Source organism: Ostrea edulis, chromosome 5, assembly GCF_947568905.1.
Source record: "Ostrea edulis chromosome 5, xbOstEdul1.1, whole genome shotgun sequence".
In the NCBI taxonomy this organism is placed as follows: Eukaryota; Metazoa; Mollusca; class Bivalvia; order Ostreida; family Ostreidae; genus Ostrea; species Ostrea edulis.
The window spans coordinates 89,438,344-89,464,418 of record NC_079168.1 but is presented as its reverse complement, the minus strand read 5'-3'; the positions used below and the strand labels follow the sequence as shown (position 1 = coordinate 89,464,418).

The 26,075-nt window shown below is 35.9% G+C and overlaps 1 protein-coding gene and 1 long non-coding RNA gene across 5 annotated transcripts; both read left to right on the top strand.

Annotated features, from left to right (window-relative positions):
- Positions 1-129: 129 nt before the first annotated feature.
- On the top strand, positions 130-13,984 carry LOC125650401 (5'-3' exonuclease PLD3-like). Of its 2 annotated transcripts, none has more exons than XM_048878675.2 (10): positions 130-264; positions 399-646; positions 4,955-5,138; positions 7,384-7,501; positions 7,621-7,754; positions 8,772-8,972; positions 9,066-9,214; positions 9,952-10,120; positions 10,521-10,623; positions 11,244-13,984. In XM_048878675.2, exons 2-10 carry the CDS (start codon positions 426-428, stop codon positions 11,444-11,446), a joined length of 1,482 nt encoding a protein of 493 aa, XP_048734632.2. In that variant the 5' UTR covers positions 130-264; positions 399-425; the 3' UTR covers positions 11,447-13,984. The 2 variants fall into 2 exon arrangements, with proteins under 2 accessions (XP_048734632.2, XP_055995204.1); XM_056139229.1 differs by having other exon boundaries at positions 133-278.
- Positions 13,985-17,876: 3,892 nt separating this feature from the next.
- On the top strand, positions 17,877-24,973 carry LOC125681253 (uncharacterized). 3 transcript variants are annotated; one of them, XR_008795671.1, is made up of 4 exons: positions 17,877-21,960; positions 22,323-22,464; positions 22,614-22,740; positions 24,171-24,973. It is a non-coding gene; the product is annotated as an uncharacterized LOC125681253 (long non-coding RNA). The 3 variants fall into 3 exon arrangements; XR_008795669.1 differs by having other exon boundaries at positions 18,050-22,464; XR_008795670.1 differs by having other exon boundaries at positions 18,051-22,464; positions 22,624-22,740.
- Positions 24,974-26,075: the final 1,102 nt, after the last annotated feature.

Genomic DNA, 26,075 nt, shown 5'->3' with positions numbered 1-26,075 from the left:
TTTCTATAAGGCAAATCTATATCACTCTTCAGCATGTTTAAAACGTATTTGTAAAATATTTTCAGTACAACAAGTTTTTTATTTTCATTTATTCGAAATATTTGATAGATATGAAATTCAAAGAATGAGTTATTTTTGTTTATCACGTGGTTCTCGCAAGTCGTCTGATCACAAGACTGACAATGCACGAAAATTTGAATCATAAACTTCTCTGAGAGCACAGAACTTCGAAGGATCTCATCGGAGAGGAATTTTGATGTAAAGGTAATGATGCGTAGGTTAGAGTTAATTTATTTATTACAGGTCTATCATCTCGCTTATTGTTTACATCCGAGGGTTGTGTAAAAGTAGGACTCAAAAGCCCCCGATTGATAAATGTCTACCTAATTTTACTGTAGAAGCTAGAACAGAGGAAGCAATTTAACATGGATTCAAATATCCAGGATAAAACACCCCTGGATCCAGATTTAGTGTTTGGGAAAGCTAAACCAGCGGTATGTCGAACTGTGATGTTTGTGGTGCTGATTACCTCTACAATAGGAGCTGTCACTGCTGTGCTTATATACTTTTTGGCAGCTAATCAACATAGCCACAGCAGCAATGGACCAACTCCTGTGATAAATCCAGTTTGCAGTGATAAATGTGTGTAAGTATTTATGAACTATTACATTTAATACTCAACTGCAGATGTGGCTAAATTGAGCCGTTTCAATTTGCATGTGCACACTCAACATAAGTGGTTTGCTGGTGTGTTAACCTTTATTCGCATGATTAATATGACACTTAACTTGTTTTATATGGTTACAAAAACTAGATCCCTGTTACAATTAATTAATACAGCTAGTGGGGAAATAACAAACCTTACGTTATAATAATGTTTATTGACTAGATTGAAAATTACTTTTTGATAGAACAAATCTTTAGAATGCACTTACAGAGCATGAGATAAAGCATTTTTCACCATTGTGACTTATTATTTCTGACCTAGTACATGTGTTGGTTGATTATAGGTGAACAGTTACACAAATTTTTAGCCAAAACTTAATGCATGGTCAATGAGGAAATTTATCCAATGCACGTCGTGAATGTTTTAACTTTTTGATTTGATTTATAATATTTGCAGAGGTATCAAACATTTTAGCACTTTTTCTTCTTTTCATGTGATACACTACTTCAGAGATGTACTCCACGGGTGTTTTTCTCGGATATATTTACTCTCGTTAGAGAGGGATATGGATATTGAATCGCATTTTCGCGAGAATATCTCACAGTAGGGGAAGTGTTCCCAACTTGTTGAAGCATAGATAAATATGATGACTTTACATTGTGATATCTGATTGCCTATCCATTATTCTGTTGATCTTCATTGACTTTCATTCTGTGCTAAAGGTAGGATAACTGTTGCTTAACAACTTGATAATCCTACATATATGACATTTTGAATCTAAATTCTTCCTAAGGAATATGTAGTTCAAGAAGCAGTTTTGTTTACAATGTGTTGTATGATAATGAAACACATGGATAAAAAAAATTTCACCCAATAAAATTTGATTTTTATGTTTATGGAAATTAATTTGATAATAGGTTTAAAATAGCAAAATCAAGCTATTTCATAATATAGTTTTATAAATTATTATATTTACATTCACTAAATCTTTTCTCTTATATTTCTTTTGAAATTGACATTGCTTTTATCTATGACAATGTATGCATGTTTGTTGCAAATTAATTCGATCTGGTTTTTTTAGTACCGCCTATCTGTGACCTGTCTGTAATCATTACCAAATATAGAGCGTCATTAAGGTCAAAGGGTGCATTGGCTGTTCCGTTTAACATAATGATAACGAATGTGTCAACCATATGATACATTTTAGTACTTTAAAAATGTAGTTTATAAAGCAATGCGTAAAAATGTAAACAATGAAATGTAATTCTTGGTTGTCTCATTGGGTGATGAAGGTAGTAATCACTCAAATTTTTTTTACATTCACCTGCTTATGCAGGTTATGAATTTTTTTTGCAGTGCTAGCTACCTTCATCACCTGATGAAACAACAAAGAAAGAATTTTATTGTTTTAAATTTTAGTTGGAAAAAAGTGTATTGATTATGACCAAAAGTTCAGTGAGAAGAAAATACTCAATTACTAATGATAATTAGGTCACCTGAATTCATTCAGGTGACCTATTGCTATCTGTTTTTGTCCGTCGTCGTGCAACGTGCGTCGTGCGTTAACATTTGAACATTTTCAGCTTCTTCTCTGAAACCCCTGAACCAATTTCAACCAATTTTGGCATATAGCATCTGTGGGTGGAGGGGAACAAAAATTGTGAAATTCGTGGTCCCTGCCCCCCTGGGGCCTGAGGGGTGGGGCAAAAACCATCAAAATGAGTGTAATTTTAAAAAATCTTCTTCTTTACTCCTGGACATCAAGAAGCCAAACTGTGGGCATAATTATAATGAGCGTTGAGCCCTCTACCAAAATTGTGAAATTCATGGCCCCTGGGGCAGGGGTTCTTGTGTTAGGGTGGGGCTCTATTGGTCATATAGTGAAAGTGTAGAAATTCTTTGAAAATCTTCTTCTCTGTCTCTGGGTATCAAGTAGACAAACTAATAGCATGGTAATGATGAGCAAGGATGCCTCTTTATACCCCTCGCAACAAGTTGTGGGGGGGGGGGGGGTATACTGGAATCGGGTTGTCCGTCCGTCTGTAGATGCAATGGTTTCCGGGCTCTAAAACATTATCCTTTCCACCTACCATCACCATATCATATATATGGACTACCCATGGGATGAAGATGTTCCCTATCGATTTTGGGGTCAAAAGGTCAAAGGTCAAGCACACTGGACATCGAAGTAGCAATATGGTTTCCGGGCTCTAAAGTGTTATCCTTTCCACCTACAGTCACCATATCATACATATGGACTACCCATAGGATGAAGATGTTCCCTATCGATTTTGGGGTCAAAAGGTCAAAGGTCAAGCACACTGGATATTGAAGTAGCAATATGGTTTCCGGGCTCTAAAGCGTTATCCTTTCCACCTACAGTCACCATATCATATATATGGACTACCCATGGGATGAAGATGTTCCCTATCGATTTTGGGGTCAAAAGGTCAAAGGTCAAGTGCACTGGACATTGAAGTAGCAATATGGTCTCCGGGCTCTAAAGCATTATCCTTTCCACCTACAGTCACCATATCATATATATGGACTACCCATGGGATGAAGATGATCCCTATCGATTTTGGGGTCAAAAGGTCAAAGGTCATGTGCACTGGACATCGAAGTAGCAACACTCAGAAAAGAGGTAGTTTATACCTATTACCAACACCCTTTGGGAGATTGGGGTAAGTGGGGGGTATTCTTAGTGAGCATTGCTCACAGTACCTCTTGTTAAAAATTGTGAAATTCATGGCCCCTGGATCAGGGGTTCTGGTGCTAGGGTGGGGCTCTATAAGTCATATAGTGAAAATGCATTATTTCTTTGAAAATCTTCTTCTCTGTCCTTGGGTATTAAGTAGACAAACCAATAGCATGGTTATGATGAGGAAGGATGCCTCTTTCAAAATTGTGAAATTCATGGCCCCTGGGTCAGGGGTTCTGGTATTAGGGTGGGGCCCTATTGATCATATAGTGAAAATGCATTTTATTTCTTTGAAAATCTTCTCCTCTGCTGCTGGGTATTAAGTAGACAAACTAATAGCATGATAATGATGATCAAGGATGCTTCTTTCAAAACTGAAATTTATGGCCCCTGGGTCAGGGGTTCTGGTGCAAAGGCGGGGCTGACCACATAGCTATTCAATGTTTCTTCCATCCAAAAGTAAAATTCTTATATTTAAACACAAACCTAATTCAAACATTGGAAGGTTGTTACATGATACTCAGGTGACCTATAAGGCCCCTGGGCCTCTTGTTTTATTATTACACTAAAAATTTTAAGTTTTTTCTTCTTCTGATTTGTGGGTTGTTTTTTTTCTCATCATAGAAAGATAGGTTTTTGATTCTATGGTGGACGTTAAAGTTAAAAAAAAAAAAACTTGGAATGGCCTTACAACACTAATCAAGGACTAGTACAGGTCAGATGAGCATGCATGTGTAATAGACACAAATGTCTGATAAAACCCAGTGCATGATTAGCTCAGTCAAGTAACCTGACAAGTGTATCAAATGTGACTCATAACAAACATGTGGTGATTTTATCAGTCACTACCACAACATAGAAGTGATTGTAATTTGTACCATATTGTACAATAAAACATTTAAAAACTCAGTTACAGCAAATATGCTTATAATGAATTCATTGACTCTTTTTGGAATTGCTAAGTAAAAGGGTGTGCCATCAAATGTTATATTAGATTCAACCATGAAATGAATGGCACTATGGACCAAAGATTTACCCACCCACCTACCCTAGAATCAAAAACCTTATATCTTTCTATTGGGAAAAAACCCCACACAATTCAGAAGAAAAAAACCCACAACATTTTTAGTGTAATAATAAAAGGATTATTAGCAATTGAGTATTTTCTTCTTAAGCAACTTTTGATCATAATTAAATAAATACACTTTTTTCCAACTAAAATTTTGTATTTTGTTCTTTGTTATATAATGCAAACTGACCTTATGCTTCAGCCTTGCCTGAGATGAGGGAATATTTATAACAAACAGCTACACATATCATTTGTAGTTATTCGGCCAATAGTGCTATTTCATTCTGTCTGTAAGATTTTTTGGTGAATGTGTTTGCATGTTTTTTTGGGTTTTTTTTTGTTGTTGTTTTTTTAAAATAATTTTTATACCTCAAAACCAATCCGTCCACGGATGCTAAACATTGAAAAAACTTGGATAGGCCTTATTTCTTGTGTATATATGCAATATTCATCATGCATATTCTTATGCATTATATAATCATTTACTTTTGTCAGCCATTTAATTGTATATATATAGATTGTCATTGGTGGAGAGTATACCAGTTGGACTGACCTATGAACCTGGTTCACCATCTCATCCCTCTACCTTCTCAGGGTTGATGAGTCTGATGAAAGCTGCTAAAAAAAGTATTGAAATTGCTTCTTTTTACTGGACCATGAATGGATCAGACATTTCTTTCCATGACAACTCCTCATTGGAGGTAAGATTTTTGATTTATAAAGTAACCTGCTAACAGCAAGTTCAATTCTCATCTAGCTGCAGAACTGTAGCTCTCCGAAAAAAATCATACAGATTTAAACTCAATTAAGAACCTCTCAGTTTACAAAATTTGAAAAATACACTTTATGGTTGTTTCACAGAATAATTTGATTTACTCCATTCCTACTAAAGAGGGTAATTTGCAATCAGCATATCAACAACTGAAAGTTGTTTATCTGCTGAAAATACCAAAAAATCTATTAATGCTTTAAATGAAATATATGAACACAAAGATTTAATTTATGTTTGATGCAAATTATATGATTATCTCCTCTTATCAAATTTTAGAAAGAAAAAAAATTGAATAAAAAAAGTTCACTGTGACCAAGATACTTTTTAGTACCTGATAATTTGGTTTACTAATGATAGTTTTGTGGATCTTTTTACTACTTAAGAGCATTTCCCATGATATGTATTTCTTTATTTTTAATCTGTAAAAAAAGAATGCCTTTTTCCCATAGGCTTCAATGTTAAATCAATTATTTTCTAAATGTCTCTCAATCAGTTACAGTACCCGCAACGCTATTCTTGACATGATAAACGATAGAACACGATACACGCATGATAAGATAGGATAGACGCACGATACGATAGGATACACGCACGATACGATATGATACACGATAAACCTGATAAACGCAAAACCTGATAAACGATCTTCACGATAGACCTGATAAACGCAAAACACAATAGAAAACGGAAAACCTGATAAACGCAAAACACGATACGATAGGATACACACACGATACAATAGGATACACACACGATACGATAGGATGCATGCACGATAGAACACGAGAGGAATGTCAAGAATAATGTTACGGGTACTGTAACCTCAACCACTAATGTTATCTTTTGTAGAAAATTTACAAGTATTTCTTGATTTTAATCTTTGTTACCTTTATTTCAATTGTAGCAGGGAATTTGAATTTTCATTGAAAATAATATTTCAATGAAAAGGTTTGCAGGTAAAAGCATTGCAACATTATGATTTGTCATGACAGTGCAGAGTTGAAATTTATGCAATAAACATATTATTTGAATATGGAGTTTTTGTTGAAAATTGAATTGTGATAAACTGATCATAATGAAAGTAAATAACAAACTGTCTTTATTAATGTTGGTGTTTGGAAAGTTTACACTTGTTGATTTTGCTGTTCATGAGTCATTACTACCTCAAATCATTGTAAACCCCATGATTTGCTATTAAGTTTATTCCTGAAATGATGCAAATTTAGATTATTATACCCCCCGAACGAAGTTCTGGGGGGTATATAGGAATCACTCTGTCTGTCTGTCTGTCCGTCCGTCTGTCTCCAGATTCGTGTCCAGGCCATAACTTCTTTGTTCTTTGACATAGGCATACCATATTTGGCACACAGGTGGATCACCATGAGACGATGTGTCATGTACCTTCATGACCTCTATATGACCTTGACCCTTGACCATTTGTTTTTTACACTCAGAAAAGAGGTAGTTTATACCTATTACCAACACCCTTTGGGAGATTATGGTAAGCGGGGGGTATTCTTAGTGAGCATTGCTCACAGTACCTCTTGTTTTACAATGGATTCGTGTCCGTGCCATAACTTCGTTGTTCTTTGACATAGGCATACCATATTTTACGCATGCGTGTATCACCATGAGACGATGTGTCATGTACCTTCATGACATCCATATGACCTTGACCTCAAGGTCAAAATTAAAGGTTTTTACAATGGATTCGTGTCAGGGCCATGATTTCTTTGTTCTTTGACATAGGCATACCAAATTTGACACATGAGTGTATCACCATGAGACGATGTGTCAGGTACATTCATTACCTCTATATGACCTTGAACTTTGACCTCAAGGTCAAAATTTATTATAGGGTTTTGACATAGTCATACCATAAGACATGGGTGTATCACCATGAGACTGTGTGTCATGTACATTCATGACCTCTTTATGACCTTGACCTTTGATCTCAAGGTCAAAATTATAGGTTTATACCATGGATTTGTGTTCGGACTATATCTTCCATTTTCTTCTACAAAGGCATACTATATTTTTACACTCAGGAAAGAGGTAATTTATGCCTATTAACAACACCCTTTGGGAGATTGGGGTAAGTGGGGGATATTCTTAGTGAGCATTGCTCACAATACCTCTGGTTTTGTTTATTATTTCATATACTTGTTTTATAGGGAGAAACAGTTTTAAATACTTTAGCAAATGCAGGCCATGACAGAAAAATTCCAATCAGAATCGTTCAAAATCAACCAAAGGGGCCCAACAAGAATACTGAATATCTAGCAAAATATGGCAAGTACATGTAAAGTGTTTTGAATCAATTGTTTTGGAAGTGTTTAGAAAACCATGCATTCTTAATATCCAAAGAATTTTACATGTTTATCAGGGTTTGTTTTATTTTAATGAATCAGCTGGTGCAGAGGTGAGGACTCTGAACTTTAAGCAGTGGTTTGGATCTGGAATTATCCATACTAAGATGTGGCTAATTGACAGGGAGCATTTCTATGTTGGCAGTGCTAACCTGGACTGGAGATCATTGACACAGGTAGCAAAAATGCTAACGAGATGAAATTTTGGTTCACATCTTATTTTCTGTGGGAAAAACCCGAGATTTTGAAAACAGTCTGTCTGATGGGTTTATCCACCAAAAATTCCTTTGGGCTGGTAGAAAGTTACAGTCCACTTCATTGTATGGACTGGTAACTTAATTCAATGCAAGAATCAGATTTTGAAATCTCTGAAAACGTGTGCTGCTTTCATCATTTGTTGTGTTCTATGTCAGTGCATGTGTTACAATAAATAGTTGATGAGGAATTCACTTAATATTCAGTTAATACTTGAGATTCCCAAAACACTTAGGAAATTCATGTAATACATGAAATATGTTAGCCTAGTTTTTAATAATTATGTTACATACTCACAGATTGTTGGTTAAATTCACTACAAAAGTAAACTTATAATGCTATTATATGGTTGAATTCCAATGTTAAGAACACAGCTTCGCCAAATGTAAAACAGAAGGTTTTAACTTTGAACAAATTATAGTGATTAATCTGGATAAAAAAGGTATATCTTCTTGCAAGATTGCAGCAGAATTAAATGTTGGCAAGACAAATTGAAAGAATTTGCTCAATTTCATGGTAACACCAGATGGCTATCATCTCTAATGAATGCAAGTGATTTTTAAAATGATATCCCATGTCTTTGAACAAATACAAACAGAATATAATTATGGACTTTTTCAAAAAAGAGTAATAATTTCCTTTTTAATCAGTAAAACATGTACATGTATTATTTTCTACATAGACTTTAGAATGTACATATGTATGATCAGTATTTTTATGAAATTCACCTTATTTTACCCTGTGAAGTGTAATAAAGTTTATAACTTTTTCATATATTGATTGACTGGCTGTTTACAGGGCAAACTGGAATAAGAGGCCACCTGTCATAAGTAGCCACTTTCATAACTTCCCTAAGGTGGCCTCTTAAAACAGGTTTGACTGTACATTTATAACTCCTTAAAATATTGTGACTAAATGACAGTTTTGTACCTGTCCAGGTGAAGGAATTAGGAGCTGTCGTGTACAACTGTAGCTGTTTGGCATCAGACATGAGCAAGATATTTGATGTGTACTGGTACTTAGGAGCTCCCAATTCTACCATTCCCAGTACTTGGCCAGCAAGTTTAGACACTTCTATCAACAACAAAACAACTCTGCAGATTAAATTCAATGACTCGGAGGCAGCCACTTACTTATCGGTACATACAACTAATACTCCTATGTTATTCATGTTGACAATTTTGCTGCTTTTTGTAATTGCTGGATATGTGGATCCATCTCAATCATTGCAGAGTTCTCCAGCCCCGCTGTGCCCATTAGGAAGAACTTCCGATATAGATGCCATTGTAAGTGTTATTGACAGTGCTGAGAAATTTGTTTACGTGGCTGTCATGGATTACTTCCCAACAACTCAGTTCCCGAAACATGGAGAAGCTAGGCGGTAAGTGATGATTATAAAAGTTGCCATAATGTTCAATACAATTGTCAAGAAAACTCCAGTTGCTTGTCTAGTTGTGCTCAGATTTTGAAGAGCAATGATTTGGGTCAGGATTACCAGTGCAAATATTGGTTGTTACAGAATAGATCTATACTTGTACTATTTTGGCTGATTAAAAAATACACCTGTACTCTTGTATATTTAAGGTATTACATGTTGTACAAAGGATATCTGTAGTATGAAAGTGTTTTTAAGAAATTGGTGAAGTACATATTCTTTATCTATAATGAATTACAAAATTGGTGAGAAAAGTAGTCACGAGTTAAAAAATTTACTAAATGGCATTGAATTGACCTCTTTACAAATTCAAGCATAACCTCCTTGCAAATTTGTCATGGTTACACTTTATAGCATTATTGAATCTCCATAATAAGTGTACTATTAAATCATCTCTGGTTTAAAAAGAAATTGCAAACAGAAGCTCTATATAAAAGAAAATTTCACAAAATTTATAGGTTCTTCTACATATCAAAATATAGCCCCTTCCAAAATTGTATGTAGTTAGATACATTTAAAGCTTATCTTTGTTTAATGTAAGACAGTAATGATTGAGAACAGAATTTATCTATATGAAATTTTGATCAACATAAAAAAGATGTATTAGTGAATACATTTTTAGAGCTACAATATGTACGTTAAAACTGACCAAAACAAAATAATGATGTCACTAATTTTCCCAGATACTGGCCTGTGATTGATGATGCATTGAGAAGAGCAGCTTTTGATCGTTCCGTTAATGTGTCCCTCCTAATCAGCTACTGGAATCATACATGGAAAGATATGCCGAAATACCTCAAGTCACTGGCAGAAATGAAGAGCTATTATTACCCTAAGATTGATATTAATGTGGTATGGGAAAGAAAACTGATACATGTATTACCCGCAGCATCCAAGAGCTTTGATCAATTCATTTTTCTTCATTCATAACCTGAGGTCAAGTGATTGGATAGTGTTTACTCAAACAATGCCTTACTTGAGATTTCTATAGCTGTTACAGTGTCGGAACCCACAGGTTTTCTCTCCATTAAACTTCATTCAATTGAATGCAGTTTAACGGAGAGAAAACCTGTGGGTTCCGACGATGTAGCTGTTGTACAAATAGATCTAAGTATCAAAACTGAAGAGTTTTTCTAAGAATGAATGATATCTGAAAAAAGTGATTATGAAATCAATTTCTAATTGACAATATTTAGGTTTTTAGAAGGAGCACTAGTATTCTGAGTGATTAGATTTTTTCTTAAATTTCAAGAAAATCTTCGAAGTGCCTGCTTTTACTGAGGATCAAAGGAAGATTCCCTTTGCTCGTGTTAATCATAATAAGTACATGGTGACAGATAAAACAGCCTATATAGGTAAGTATCAACACTTCACAGCTGTGTTTGATAAAGAGAAGCTCTATATTTTGTAGTTAAAGTTAAGGTCTTCATTTTTTGCTAAGATGGATACCTTTGAATATTGCTTTAAGGTATTCTATAAGGATACCAAATACTGAAGGTGTTGAGATCGCGAAAATTGAATATCGCTAACAATTAATTCCGTATCGTAGGTAAAAGTTATCTTGGAATTATAAAGTCGCTAAAATTAGCTCTCACTAAATATGATCTATACCAGTGTTTAAGAAAAAATCACTAAATTTGTGACTCAAAAAATTCCACTTATACAGTATATGAAATTCAGGAAGGAAATTGAGATTGTTGATGTAAGCTGGTGACAATTCTGTATGAGTGAAACTTCTCATATGGGAATTAAAACCTTTCACCTTGTTTCACCTTTCACCTTGTTTCACCTTTCACCTTGTTTCACCTTTAATATACATGTAACACAACAAACAAACAACACAAAAAAGATTGTTGATGCAAAAATAAATGTTCTGCCTACTTCATAAATGACACTATACAAACAAATGATGTCGTCCTGTGTGTGAATATGTACATTTGTTCAGTACAATTAGTAAAGAGTTCCCACATTATAGGTACGTCCAACTGGTCGGGTGACTACTTCATTGACACTGGTGGGGTAGGATTGATTGTCAATCAGAACAAAACCCAGTCAGACGTCAGGCAGCAGCTGGAGGACATTTTCCTGAGGGACTGGTATTCTAACTACTCCACCAATGTATGGGACTTCAACTTCACCAAACCCCACCAGTTTGACTATGCTCATAATGAACTATGATTTTACTCAACAAGCAATTCACTTTTGTCCTAACTCCTACTCATGCATTGTTTTACAACTTGTAACCCCATCAAAATTTAGTGCTATCATCTAATGTGATAAAGTGCAATGCTGTAGAATCAATTGTTATAATTATTCAGGTTAAGGAATTAAAATAAGTATTTACACATGATCTGAGCTTATGAAATTTGAATAATGGTAGTGGAATTTTCATGTATTAGCAAACTTTTATAGTTTAAATTTTTACAAAGATTTCGCACCAACAAAATATGATGAATCCACAGCTTAATTTTCAGTTTTACTTTGAGTTAGTTACATGTAGACATCTCATTTATGTCATATATCTGTTTTTTAATTCAAGATCATCAATGTTGATGTGAAGGTTTAGGGTGTCTGCTTCAAATACATTTTACATATACATGTATATCATATTAATTCAAAAGTTATGGACAGTATTTCATATCTGATGAACTTGCATGTATTGAGGAGCCTTCTGTGTACACATATACAAATTTTACATTACGTATGGACTTATGCTATCTATACACATGTATTTTATGTTCATTTCCATGTGTTGTTCATAAAGGCTAACTCTATTTTATCTGTCTCTGCATATTTAAGTATCCCAAAAAACATTACTGTTTGATGAGAATTGATTGATTTATGACACAGTCAGTGTGTGTACATGTGTGTGTGTGTGAACCAAACAGGCATTCAGTTTAATTTAATTTATTTGATTTTGCTATTCTAAAACAAAATGTTGCAGATTTGAAAACTTGTTGAATTATATTGTTGAATGTCAAGTAGTCTTCCAGCTGATCTGTATATATGTATATAGCTGGACCTAGCAGTCAACACATTCCATATTTGTTCACGTTAGTGATGGGGCATCGGTTCACTTTCATAATCGATCATCGGTTAGAATCGGTTGCTGCTTCCGATGCGATTTTCCGATTATAATCGGATGTTACATTTTTACTATATAAAGCATAATCTTGCAGGGTTTTTTTTTTAAAAAAAATCTTCAATTATATATCAATTAGCTAATATCAATAACTCAATATGATGTTTTCTATGTTGTCTTGATGCTTTTGCACTTTCTATATAAGCACTTTATAGTTCATAATCACCTTAGCTTTGTGCTGGTTGGATAGTTGGATATATAACTAGCTCATAATTATGATGGATGCCATTGGAAGGTGAGATGCATATCCATATTGAATCTTACACGGAGATCAGAGACGGAAATTTAACTATATATTATTCAAAATTAAAACATAAAAAAGTACTAGTGCAGATTTGTTTTTTATTCAATACAAAGCATTACATTTCTTAAACAAATAGTTAACAGCTCTTTCTAGGAGAGAAATAGCAAGATAAACTAAACACCAGTATGATGTAAAACTCAGCATTTTAATCTAACTCATAATACCATTCAATCTCTCACCAAAATTTACTCATGTTTTTGCTCAAAAAAATAAACAAATTTACATTATCTGCACTCAGCCTACTTCTCTTTTTTGACATCAACCCACCAGCAAGAGAAAATACTCTCTCTAATTCCGGAATGCGCTCTATGAGATGTGTGGATCCGATGATCGATTATGAAAAAAAATAATCGATCATCGGAATCGGTAGCTTTTTTTCGTCGTTAATCGATGTTTTCTGATTATCAGTACAACACTAGTTCACGTACAGCATGTAGGACACCATTATGTTTCATAAACATTGATTGTTTTCCTGAGAATGATGATGAATTGTAGACAGTTGTATTTTCTAAGAGATTATTTTGTCATATATTTCATGCATTATGATAAACAAAGTGCCAAAATTCATTTATTATATATTTGGAAGTTTGCATTGCATTAATTTGTGTTTGTAACAGCTAAAAATTTAGTAAGAACTGATGTATGAGTAGTTGTCCATCTGATTTTCTTGATGTGTGTTCAACTTCTAAACAATGAAAATTTTATAGAAGACATTCTTTATAGAGAAAACTAATATTTGCAGTACATGAAGAGTTTATTCTGGGCATCGTCAATGATCCCAAACATTCTCTATTGTATCTAGTTTCTGTTACAAAGCTTTGACCCAAATAAGAAATGTATACTTTTCCTCTGAGTGACCTTGAGATTGTCTATTTGAGCATGGAGTAAGATCATTACACCCTCAGGTTAAACTTCTTGTGACATATGAGTGCTGTTTTTAATCATGTGCTTGTTAGAACTTCAATTAACTTTAACCTGTTTTAAATGACCTTGAGTGAGGAATTTTGAAGTTTGAGTATCCAAATGTGACTGAAAGTATGAGGTATGTAATATAGAGGGGGAAATGCTGAAATAAGCAGAGCAGTTTGATATATGCAGATACAATTACCAAGGCATTGTATACATGTAAATGTATTATTAAAACGTTGGATTTATAATGTACGTGTATATATTTTCAAAGCTTTGTATTTTCAAAGTGCTGTATGCCAATATTACTTTCTCTGCAGTTTGGATTTTTATTGATTTGACATAAAGAAATGAACAAATCGAATACTCGTCTTTTGGTAGATGGATTTAATTGTAAATTGCATATAAACCTGATCTTTTTAGATGATAACTTGGACCAAGGGTCAGAAAATTTACTTAAAAATATCAATCATCTATATTAACTTTAGTAAGGGGCATCACTCATTGATCTAATCTAGCAAAACAATTTATTTTAGATTGTTTGGCTACCAAACGGTTTTAGCACAGTATTCAGAATTTGACTGAAGTGCAAAATGTTTCATAATCCTGGAAATTTAGTAAAAGCACCCATTTGGGGCAACAGGGAAATAATTATGAAACCTGTGTGTTTACATATTTAGATTAGACAGTGTTTTATATATCTGTTTTAGAAGGGTATTATAGCATTGTACAGAATGTCTGTTAATGTTTGTAGATCAGATAACAAAAGTAACGGTACATAATACACATATCGCAAGCTTGTGTAGCGTGTTTAGTTCCATGAGTTTAGGAACTTTACAGAAGGTAGTATCAGCCATCATCAAGTTGTGACATGGTTTGTTTTGCTTGGTAAGAATATAAGGTCCTAGCTTAAGAACTGGCTGGAGGTAGATGGTCAAACCAAGAGCTATAAAACATTTCCGCAAAATTTACTAGTTTAACAGTCTGTAATTTTTTCAAACGTCAAGGTTTGGGAATCAAAATCCTGGCAAAATACACATCTTTGTTGACAAAGGCCTTAGCTTGTAAAGTGTTCGAAGATTTAGATTATGTATGTACTCGCTGTGTAATATTTCCTCAAAACTGACTAAATTCAACAACGTGTAATTTTCTCATACATCGAAGAAAATCGAAATCCTTGCCATATATATATTCAATACCCATACACACACTATAAAGTAAGATCCTCACTTGAAAAGTGGGAGGAGTTTGACCGACAATTTATATATCCTCCACGCAATCCCGTGGGGATCCGGGTTAGAAAAGGTCCTCAGTACCCCTTACTGGTCGTAAGAGGCGACCAAATGGGGTGATCCTTCGAATGAGACCGCAAAAACCGAGGTACAGTGTCACAGCAGGTGTGGCACGATAAAGATCCCTCCCTGCTCAAAGACCGTAAGCGCCGAGCATAGGCCTAAATTCCGCAGCGCCGTCAATGGTGACATCTTCATATGAGTGAAAGATTCTCGAGAGGGACGTTAAACTATTTAATCAATCCACGCAATATTAGATTTCAAATAAGGGGCAAAACTCCTGCAAGAGGTCGAAATGGATCAAAATTTCAACATGATTTATAATGACTTGAAGTAGCTACTTAGCAAGTTTCAGCTTGATATATACATATATTAGATAAATGAAAATAAAAACAAAACACAGGACGGACTTGCAGACATCGCTGTACTATAATTCGGCCCGTCTAAAGACGGTTATATAAAACCGGTACTTGAATAGGAAGGATCATCAAACTTGGTACATCTGTACATGTTCCCAATGATTAGAGTACTACTAAGAGTAAGATATATCCTAATCAAACTTGTTACATAGGCAATCTAATTAAAATTAGATCCTATGATCCGCTCATCTAATATCGATACACTAGGATCTAACAACTCCGCGTTAGAAGAGGTCACCTCAGGATGACCTATGATATTATCCAATAAGAGCTAGTGTAGGCAGTAGCGATAGCAGATGAGCGGATCATAGGATCTAATTTTAATTAGATGGGAAGTATTGAGAATGCATTGTGCACATGTTGCGGAAACAGTGATTGCATTACGCACGCACGGCATCTGCATTGCGGTCATAATAGAATCGCAGTCGGGGTTTTTCGGCATCATTATTGATACCAACACCACAGCGACAACGTGTTTACACGAACGAAGTCAAAGAAGCAGGGAAGGAAGAGGCAGAAGGCTGCTGCTGATGCAGAAGAGAGGACTTCATCTCCCATCCACTCCCTCTAGCGCCGTCCCGGGCTGTCAACAGGTCTCCTACCCCACATCCTGAAGTTGTTGCTGTCGATGAGGTCCTGGAAGTTGTTTCTGGTCCTAGTCATGCCTGATACGCATCTAATACACTTCCAATTGTTGGCAAGGGAAGGGGAAAGAATAACAAGGAGAAAGCAACAGACTAGGAGCTAGAGAGGAAGCCGAGGATGAACTTCACCCTCCCACCAGAACAGGAGGACGCTGTGTTTGAGTGGCTGGAGGAAAATGAGCTACTGTGGAGCAGGGGCTGTTCAAGGACAGAACAGGAAGGCCTTGTGGGGAGAGAAAGGGAGGGAGCTGGAGGTGTCCTCTGAACATCTGCAGGGCTGGTAGAGGGGAATGTAACCTGGTATGTGAAGCTCTTCCCTGGTCAGGTTCCTCGCGCTGTATGGCTTCATCAGGTACGTTCTTAGGGAGAGAGCGCCATCACCCACAATGAAGTAGGGAACATCTTGGGTGTCATTGGGTAGGGGATCTGGACGTGGCCAACCCATAATGTCGTTTTCTAGACCTTGCTGCAGGTCACTGGTTATAGATTTGGGCATCTGATGCAGCACCATTTCCTGATACGTCAGCCCAGAGGAACTTGTAGTCGGAACTGACCATGCCAAACCGTATGATGCTGAAGAAGCCCTTGTAGCTGTAGTATTCCGACCCTGTGTTGGGGGAGCTTAGCATGCCACATGCTTACTATCAATGGCACCAATGGTGTAAGGGAAGCCCATCTCTGCAGCCAGTCATCAGCAATTTGCCGCCATTCTACTAAGGTGGTGGGCCAAATCATCTTCTCATCAAGGTACATGTACTCCTCCACTATACCATCACATACTTCTCTGACAACTTTACTGGTGGTGTTGTGTGGCATCCTCTAGGCAAACTGCGTGTCCCTGTAATTTGTACCAGAGGCCAGGTGGTGCAGGGTTATTGCCACCTTGAGAACAGGCTCCAAGATAGGTCTGAAGTTGGTTTTTTCCTTGATTACTCTGGGAATGAACTGGTTCGCCAATTCATCAAACATAGCTGGGGGTATTCTCGTGAAGTTGTGAAAGGCGCGTTAATCTTCATTACACAGCTCCGCCTCTGGAGCAATTACTGGACTTGGAAAAGTTGATTGTTATGTTGTTGGATAGCAGCAACTATCACACGCCTTTGGGGATCCTTAACTACATCTGAACTTCTACACAGCTGCACTGGCAATGATGGGCAAATATGTCGATTTCTGCCATTTATATAGTACTTTGGGTTTAAGTGAATGGAAGTGTTTGTTATGCACTCGCAAATAAGATGCAAATCAGACGTAATACAAACGCATTATTTGTGGCCAATCAGTATGCATTCGCTACAAATTGTTTTAGTCCGTGATGTGTACGTGATAGGCACGCTATATATCCGTTTTACACACTGTTCCAGTCCGCTGCCAAGCCGCAATACCCCGTTAGTTGCGAATATACAGCACATAGATAGCGGATGTATTGCGTATGTAAGGTGGGTGTCATCCGCAACCAAAATTTTTGTGCAGCTCAAAAATCCTGGAAACGGAAAATGTGTCTCTGTGGAAAATTACGGATGTCGGCCGACTCCTGCAATCATGTTTCACGAATATTTCGGATGTTTATACCCCCATCACACTAGGCCACGTTCGCACTACGACCATGTAAAAATTGATGATCGTAGTGCGATCGGGTACGTCGTAGTAAGGTCGTAGTAAGAACGTAGTAAGGTCTTTATGGTCGTGATGGTCGTGCAGCAACTTTGAACATGCTCAAAACAAACGTAGTGCGGTCGTGGTAAAATTTGATCGTAGTGGAAGCGTGGTAAGGACGTACTAAGGTCGTATTTAGATCAGCATGGTCGTAGTAGCATCGTAATGGGATCGTGATGCGGAAGAAAACGACTGCACTGCAATTCCACTACGCTCTCTATACGACCATCCCGTTTTCACTACGTTCTCATTACGATCATCTTGTTTGCACTACGTTTTCTTCACGCTTCCGCTACGATCATGGCATGTCCATACTATGTTGTTGAAGACTGTAGTACGTTTCTACCAAGATCATCCCGTCCTTAATGCGTCCTCACTACGATTTCATTGCGCGCAAGCCACGACCGAATCACGTTCTGTTCTCTCCCACACACTGGTATAAAAACTGAACAAAGGTTGCATATGACCATTGCTTCTTTGGAATCATGGAAAGGCCAGACCAAGAAATATTGATGGAGATGTTGATGCATATTCAGTATATGGCACTTAAAGACCAAGCTGCTAGATTGTTACTTAGGCGAAAGAGGAGGAGAATCGTAATGCAGCGTAGATCTTGCTGGATGACAAGAAGATTCTGAGCTGTATTTATACTGAAACTGGATCTGATTCAGCTGCTGCAAAGCGTGGCGACAGCGGCGCAGAAACATGGTAGAACCGTAGTAAGCTCGTGGTAGAATCGTTGTAAGATCGTGGTACAATCGTGGCAGAAGCGTAGGAAACCCGTGTTGCAGTTCTATCATTTTTTTTAGATCGTGGTAAGAGCGTAGTTAGAACATGATGGACGTAGTGGGAGCGTAGTAAGAACTTGATGAACGTGGTGAAATCGTAACAAGGCCCTAGTTTAATCGTAATGGAGTCGTGATAAGAGCGTAGTGAGGACGCAGTAACATCGTGAAGACAGACAAAATTACAAATTCATGCCGTTCGCATTACGATCTCACCACGATCTAAAACAAGAGGCCCATGGGCCACATCGCTCACCTGAGAAAAGAGTGTTTATGTTTATGTTTTAAACCCAACATGGCAGGTGTGACCAGAAAATCAATAGGGGGTCATACACGTTGTAAATATGTGAATTAAGTGTGTAATTATAACAATTGAATGCCCTTCAGTCAAAGATTTTTGGTGCCAAGATTAATGATATTCACCAAGTTGTTCAAAAGGAATCGACGGCGAGTTTTTTTCTTCTTAATTTATAAATGAAGACAAAAATGAAATTATATCACTAGATTTATTTGGATGCAAAATTTACAAGAGCAGAAAAAATTGAAAATTTATCTACATTTACAAACATGTAGGTCAAAATTGTTTTTGTAAAGTGATCTGATGGAACAGGTGAGCCTTTGAGTTTACAAGTGTATATAAATAGTGAATATTTTTTCCTATATATTCCCATGTAAAATTTCTTAAACACTCCTCCTTATATATTCCCATGTAAAAAAAAAAATCAAAAAAAATGTGGCCCCAACCTTCGCCAGGGGACCATGAATTCCACAAATTTTAATCTGCACTACCTGATAATGCTTTTACATTAAAATGACTAATCATTACTATGATCTTGAGATGAAGATTTTTGAACATATATTTTTTTAAATATTTCAATGTCAAACTTTGAACCCCTATTGTGGTCCCTCCCTACCCCCTGGGGGCATGACTTGAACAAACTTGAATTTACACTACCTGAAGATGCTTCCATATAAATATGATTAATCACAGCTTTGCTATTCTTGAGAAGAAGATTTTTAAAGATTTTCCCTATATATTTGTGTGTAAAACTTTGATCCCCCCTTGGGGCTCCATCTTATCCCCGGGGCCATGATTTGAACAAACTTGAATCTGCACTATGTCAGAAAGTTTTCATGTAAAAATCAGCTTTTCTGGCTCAGTGGTTCTTGAGAAGAAGATTTTTAAAGATTTTTCCTATATATTTGTATGTAAAACTTTGATCCCCTATTGTGGCCCCATCCAACCCCCGGGGCCCATGATTTGAACAAACTTGAATCTTCATTATGTCAGGAAGCTTTCATGTAAATCTCAGCTTTTCTGGCTCAGTGGTTCTTGAGAAGATTTTTAAAGATTTTTCCTATATATTTGTATGTAAAACTTTGATCCCCTATTGTGGCCCCATCCAACCCCCGAGGGCCATGATTTGAACAAACTTGAATCTGCATTATGTCAGGAAGCTTTCATGTAAATCTCAGCTTTTCTGGCTTAGTGGTTCTTGAGAAGAAGGTTTTTAAAGTTTTTCCCTATATATTTGTGTGTAAAACTTTGATCCCCCCTTGGGGCCCCATCCTATCCCCGGGGGCCATGATTTGAACAAACTTGAATCTGCACTATGTCAGAAAGTTTTCATGTAAAAATCATCTTTTCTGACTCAGTGGTTCTTGAGAAGAAGATTTTTAAAGATTTTTCCTATATATTTGTATGTAAAACTTTGATCCCCTATTGTGGCCCCATCCAACCCCCGGGGCCCATGATTTGAACAAACTTGAATCTGCATTATGTCAGGAAGCTTTCATGTAAATCTCAGCTTTTCTGGCTTAGTGGTTCTTGAGAAGAAGATTTTTAAAGTTTTTTCCTATATATTTGTATGTAAAACTTTGATCCCCTATTGTGGCCCCATCCTACCACTGGGGGCCATGATTTGAACAAACTTGAATCTGCAATATGTCAGGAAGTTTTCAGGTAAATTTCAGCTCTTCTGGTCCAGTGGTTCTTGAGAAGAAGATTTTTAAATGACCCCACCCTATTTTTGCATTTTTGTGATTATCTCCCCTTTGAAAGGGACATGGCCCTTCATTTGAACAAAATTGAAAGCCCTTCACCCAAGGATGCTTTTGGCCAAGTTAGGTTGAAATTGGCCCAGTGGTTCTGGAGAAGAAGTCGAAAATGTGAAAAGTTTACGGACAGACAGACAGACAGACAGACGGACGCCGGACAAAATGTGATCAGAATAGCTCACTTGAACCTTCGGTTCAGGTGAGCTAAAAATGATAGAACGTAGTGAGGTCGTGATGTAGTGTGACAGGGCCATTAGTGAATATGAACCAATTTTGTATAATTAAATAAATGTGTATATGTTTAATTGTTCAGAATGCAAAGTTGCAGTACGTATTCACGTAGACATATAACGGACAACATATATCTGTTATATGTCTATGCCCGGGGCAGGGTTGGCAAAAAAGTGGTCGATATGAGACCGGTGGTCAATACTGGTTAAAACTGGTTAATACTGGTCGATTGAAAATTGTTTGGTATATATAATATACTTTAATATAAGTCATAATGTTACATAAATAATGTACAAATGACTCTGTTGAATTGGGGAGATTAAATATTGTAAAAGTTTCTGTTCAAATTCCTTAATTTAACAAGAACTACCTTAGTATAAGTATTGTTTCATCAATCTTCATTTTAACTGTTGAATACTGTTGAATAAACATTTGAGGGTGGGTTAGTGATGTTTTCATAACAATAACAGGTACACTGGTCATATCTGGTCCCAGCCTATGCTTATTAACACCGGTCTACTCTGCTTCCTGGGCTCAGGTAATGTCCAGCTACCTTTATTCTTAATCTGTCCAGGTACATGTATTAAGAGGTCTGTCTCCAATCAAGCTATGTTATAGAACTGTGACCCTCTGGTAGTTACTGAAGATATTTCGGTCAGTTTTAGCAAACCAAATATATCAAAATTATGAAATTACATTTGATTATCTAATGAAAAATATTAATCAACAATTGATCCATATAATGAAAAGACTTAATTTATCTTTATCTTTGCAAGAAATGTACAAAAATAGGAAAATGGACAGTTTAAATCACAATTGACCTTTATTGACCACTTGGGGAGTATTGACCAGGATGGTTAAAACCACTGGTTTTAACCGCCCAACCCTGCTATGCCTCTGGTATTCAGAGATAGATCATACTAACTAATTACTTTTTCTTTAATTAAGTGAATTTATACATTACTTGTTTCTCCTAACTACTAATTTATGGCATAAATTGAAGATTCAGTCCCTGGTGTTGGAGATCTTTTATCTTGAAAACAATAGATGCTAGTGCCACACAACCAAAGAATGTAGTAAATATACTGCTACCTTTGCATGTATTTATTAGCAAATTAAGGTACTAGTAAATATAAATGTAAGGAACAAATGTCTAGGGTGTTTTTTATCTATTAAAAAGATTGTATCAAACTCTAAATCTAATAAGTAAAATTTTGTAATATTCCAGCTTCAGGAAGTTTATCCTATCATAATAGAGGTGATTAGCTACTTTGAACCTACTTTCATGGATCTACCATATTATCTTATTTTTACTATGGCATTTGACTTTATGTTACTTTTCAAAGAAGGTGTAATTTATACATATAACGTGCATCACATGTAATTTTAATGATGCAGGCAAATGATTTTGATGCAATATAAAAGGCAAGCGTGAACTGTATATCTACCCAGATTAGATTCAATAAGAATTGAAGGTCAAAACCATGGTGGTAACACAAAGCATCTGCATACAAGATTTTTTAGGCTTGTTAAATGGAAAAATTATATGAAAATAATAGTCTCCAGTAATATCTACATTTTAACTCATATGAGAAATCTTATAGCAGTTTCAATATTCAGACAGATCATGAGATGGAAACCAATGTGATTGAGACGAAAAGGGAGTACAACTCGAAATATCAAGGAAAAACAAGAAAGGCCATTGTGAATCAGCAGATGATGTCCTATACAACCATCCTTCCATGACACATGCAATGGGAAGGTAACAGCTAAGTATATACATATAAATGATATTAAAATCCCATGTGCTCGTTCCATATAATGTCCCTTGAACATTACAAGTATTTACTTATTCCAAATACATGTAGTTCAAAATTAAGTCAGAAATTCTTAACATTTTTTTAATTAAAGTTTATTTCAGGAAACAAAGCCTGTCTGAAGCTCCAAAATGACATTTCCAGAAAGCTGAAGAATGGATAAAAATGTATCTACCATCTTACAACCCAGATTTCATTCCACTGAAAAGAAAAGGGACAGGGTAAGAAGTTATTATTAATAAAAGATATATATATGCTGAAACATCTTAAAAGATATACTGTTAGCTCACCTGAGCTGAAAGCTCAAGTAAGCTATTTTAATCACTTTGTATCTGCCATCTGTCTGTAAACTTTTCACATTTTCATCTTCTCCAGAACCACTGGGCCAAATTCAATCAAACTTGGCATAGATCATCCATGGGCAGGGCTCGAAATTAACATATGCCCGTCAGTCTGTGACTGGTTAAAAGTCTGGCGGACTGACTGATGTTTGTTTTAGTCAGTCCGATGAAACTGATTAATTTCCTAAAGCATCGTTTTGGAAAACATACTTCTGGAATCTTAAACACACATTTGGCATTTTTCTTTAGATATCAGATGAACCAGATTAGTGCATATTGTAAATATAAATCTCACATAAGTGTTACAATATTGTATGAGGCTTATCAAGTTAAATTCCGTTATCTTATTTCAATAACATTAACGAAATTTCTGGAAAACTCTGGTGGACTGGTAAATTTTTCTGTGGACTGGTTGAAATTATACCCTATCAGTCCGGCTGGACTGGTGACATAAAAATTTAGTTTCAAGCCCTGATGGGTTAAGGGGATTCAAGTTTGTTGAAATGAAAGACTATGCCCCCTTCAAAGGGGCGATAATCACAAAAATGTAAAAATAGGCCCGGGGGGGGGGGGGGGGGGGGGGGGGGGGGGGGGGGGCATTTAAAAATCTCCGCAAGAACCACTGGGCCAGAAAAGTTCAAATTTACATGACAGCTCTCTGACATAGTACAGATTCAATTTTGTTAAAATCATGGCCCCGAGGGTAGGGTGGGCCACAATAGGGGATAAAGGTTTTACATACAAGTATATAGGAAAAATCTTTTTTAAAGATATCTCTTGAACTATTTAAGCTAGGGCTTTTATATTTTGTATATACATTTTTTACGAAAAGTTCTTTCATGTGATGCAACGGTGTTCGATCTTGTGACTTTGACCTGGAAGTTTGACCTACTTTTGATAAAAATCTGACATATTCAATATCTCAACTATTTAAGACAGAGCTTTCATATTTTGTATATAGATTTCTTATGGCAAGATCTTTTGTATCATGCATCAATTACCTTGTGACCTTGGTCTTATCCAGAACAGCAAGATCTTGTCAATCATATTGGTGTTGAGGCATTTCTGTGTAATGTGAATTCATTTTCAGTAATATTGTGATCCTTTGGGGCTCATGTAGGCTGGGGCCACAATATGGGATCAACATTTTTCATAGGAATAAAGACTGAAATCTTTTTAAAATCACAACAGCTGTACAATGGCAGGGCCAAGGTGACTCCGTTGAGTGATGTGGTTCTTGGCCTCTTGTACTGTTTAAGACGCATGTATTTAAAATTTATCATAGGGTATATTTGCATTTATTTTTTCAGAAATTTTGCATGTCAATGTCTTGGAAGGTGAATAGGTGGAAAGTCAATAGATGCTTACCATATCAGATGCTTGCAGAGGATACTGGGGATAAAGTAGCAGAAAATTATGGAAAACAGGGAAGTGACAGCCAGGACTATGGAGGGGAGGTGACAATGACAGTGAGATGGCATTAGGTTGAAAACCAGAAGGGAAGAGGGCATTTAAGAGACCGAAAACAACCTGGAGAGGAACAGTAGAAGCCATTATGACACTTGTTGGAGATAGGATGACCAGGAATATGAATGGATGTGCTGGAAACTGTACTAAGACCCTTATGTATTTGGATTGATTTACATACCATCATGATTTTGCTATGAAAAACTTGAAAATATCCTCAACTCATATTGTAGCTGACATTATACATTTGTACTTATTAATACTTCAAATGAACATATTTTTAGACATACAATATCTAAACTTTGGAGTCCATGTACATCTCCACATTGGATAATAGGTTATGATATATGTGTGTGAAATCTTTTCCTATGGTATGCACATGTTAACACATTAGTTTAAATGATGATGTATATCTTATGACTATGGAAGAAAATGTGTTCAGAACAGAATATGTGTCTAGAAGAGTTGTTGCCCTTGAATGTAATTCATTATTTACATGGGGTTGAAAAATAATCCAGCACACAGTAGTACTAAATGCATTATGTTAAAATACATTTATGAATGGTATAAGTGATACTGTCAATTACTGATTAATACACTTTGTGAAATCATATTATTGTTATGTTTAATAAATTTCAAGGCTGCACCTTTGTACATTTTACAATATAATATTCTGCACTTTGGTATCAAATTCTCTAAACCTAATTTAAGAGTTACATATTCATTAACAGCAAGTTAATTATGATATGCTATGTAGTTTGTCAAAGGGGAATTAGCTGTGAAAGTGATGGCAACCTTTTTATTCAAAATCTCTCATTAAGAATATATATTAATACCTAATAATAATATTTATTTTGTTAAAAAACATGAGAAACCCAATAAAACGAAAATAGCTTGTCACTTTTAGTGTATAGAAATACATAAGGACAAATTATTGTCTTGCAAGACAATAATCATTTAATTACCAAAATTCATGTGATATTCATACACATTCATGTGCCTGTTTTGGGGTTAAAAGGTGTTTGAAATAATTAAATACTGGTGTTATCACTGAAATATACATGTATGATATGGAGCAAATTTCATTTAATTCATTTTTTGGTATCAAAATGACAGCTAATGCCCCTTTAAGAATAACTATTTTCAATGCACATCATAATAACCTTGTTAAGCTTGAAAGAATATTGGCTATAAGGAATCTTGATCATAAATATTAAAAATATTTTTAATTTCTCTCAAGGAGTTCCTTATAAACAAGCATATAATCATGATTATAGTACATTGACTCTTGTGTGTTTCAATCTGTTAGACTTTCCCATTTTATTGCATTTCTTGGAAGTTGTGTTAAAAGAATTGGTGGTCTTGAAAAAGGTTGTTGTAGTGAACAGCAAAGGTCAACTGCTATTCAACAATCTGTATACCTAGTCACCAAGGACAAGGATAGAGGTCATGTGGTTCTGCATTTCACAGGGCCAGTTAAGGGGCTAAAAGAATATAGTGTTAATGACAATTATTTCCATGAATAATGAGAGACATCTCCTATCTCTTATAGTGTTCTTCTTTAAAGATTTTGTGGGAGATGAGAAATACTTTATTTGATGCACAGACACCAAATTAAAAGTGGAGCTTGTTGATCCTAAGTGACATCTCTGCCATTATCTTCAATGCAGTCTTTCATGTGTCTTATAAAAGTTTGCAAACACTAGTGCTTGCATAATGCACGGACACGTGAAGTGGGTAGTGTACGT

Bases quoted from the DNA above. Each gene is read 5' to 3' on its own strand.
- LOC125650401 (XM_048878675.2), top strand. From the start codon at position 426: ATGGATTCAAATATCCAGGATAAAACACCCCTGGATCCAGATTTAGTG. The intron at 647-4,954 runs GTAAGTATTTAT...GTATATATATAG, and splicing joins GTTTGCAGTGATAAATGTGT to ATTGTCATTGGTGGAGAGTA. The intron at 7,755-8,771 runs GTAGCAAAAATG...GTACCTGTCCAG, and splicing joins ACTGGAGATCATTGACACAG to GTGAAGGAATTAGGAGCTGT.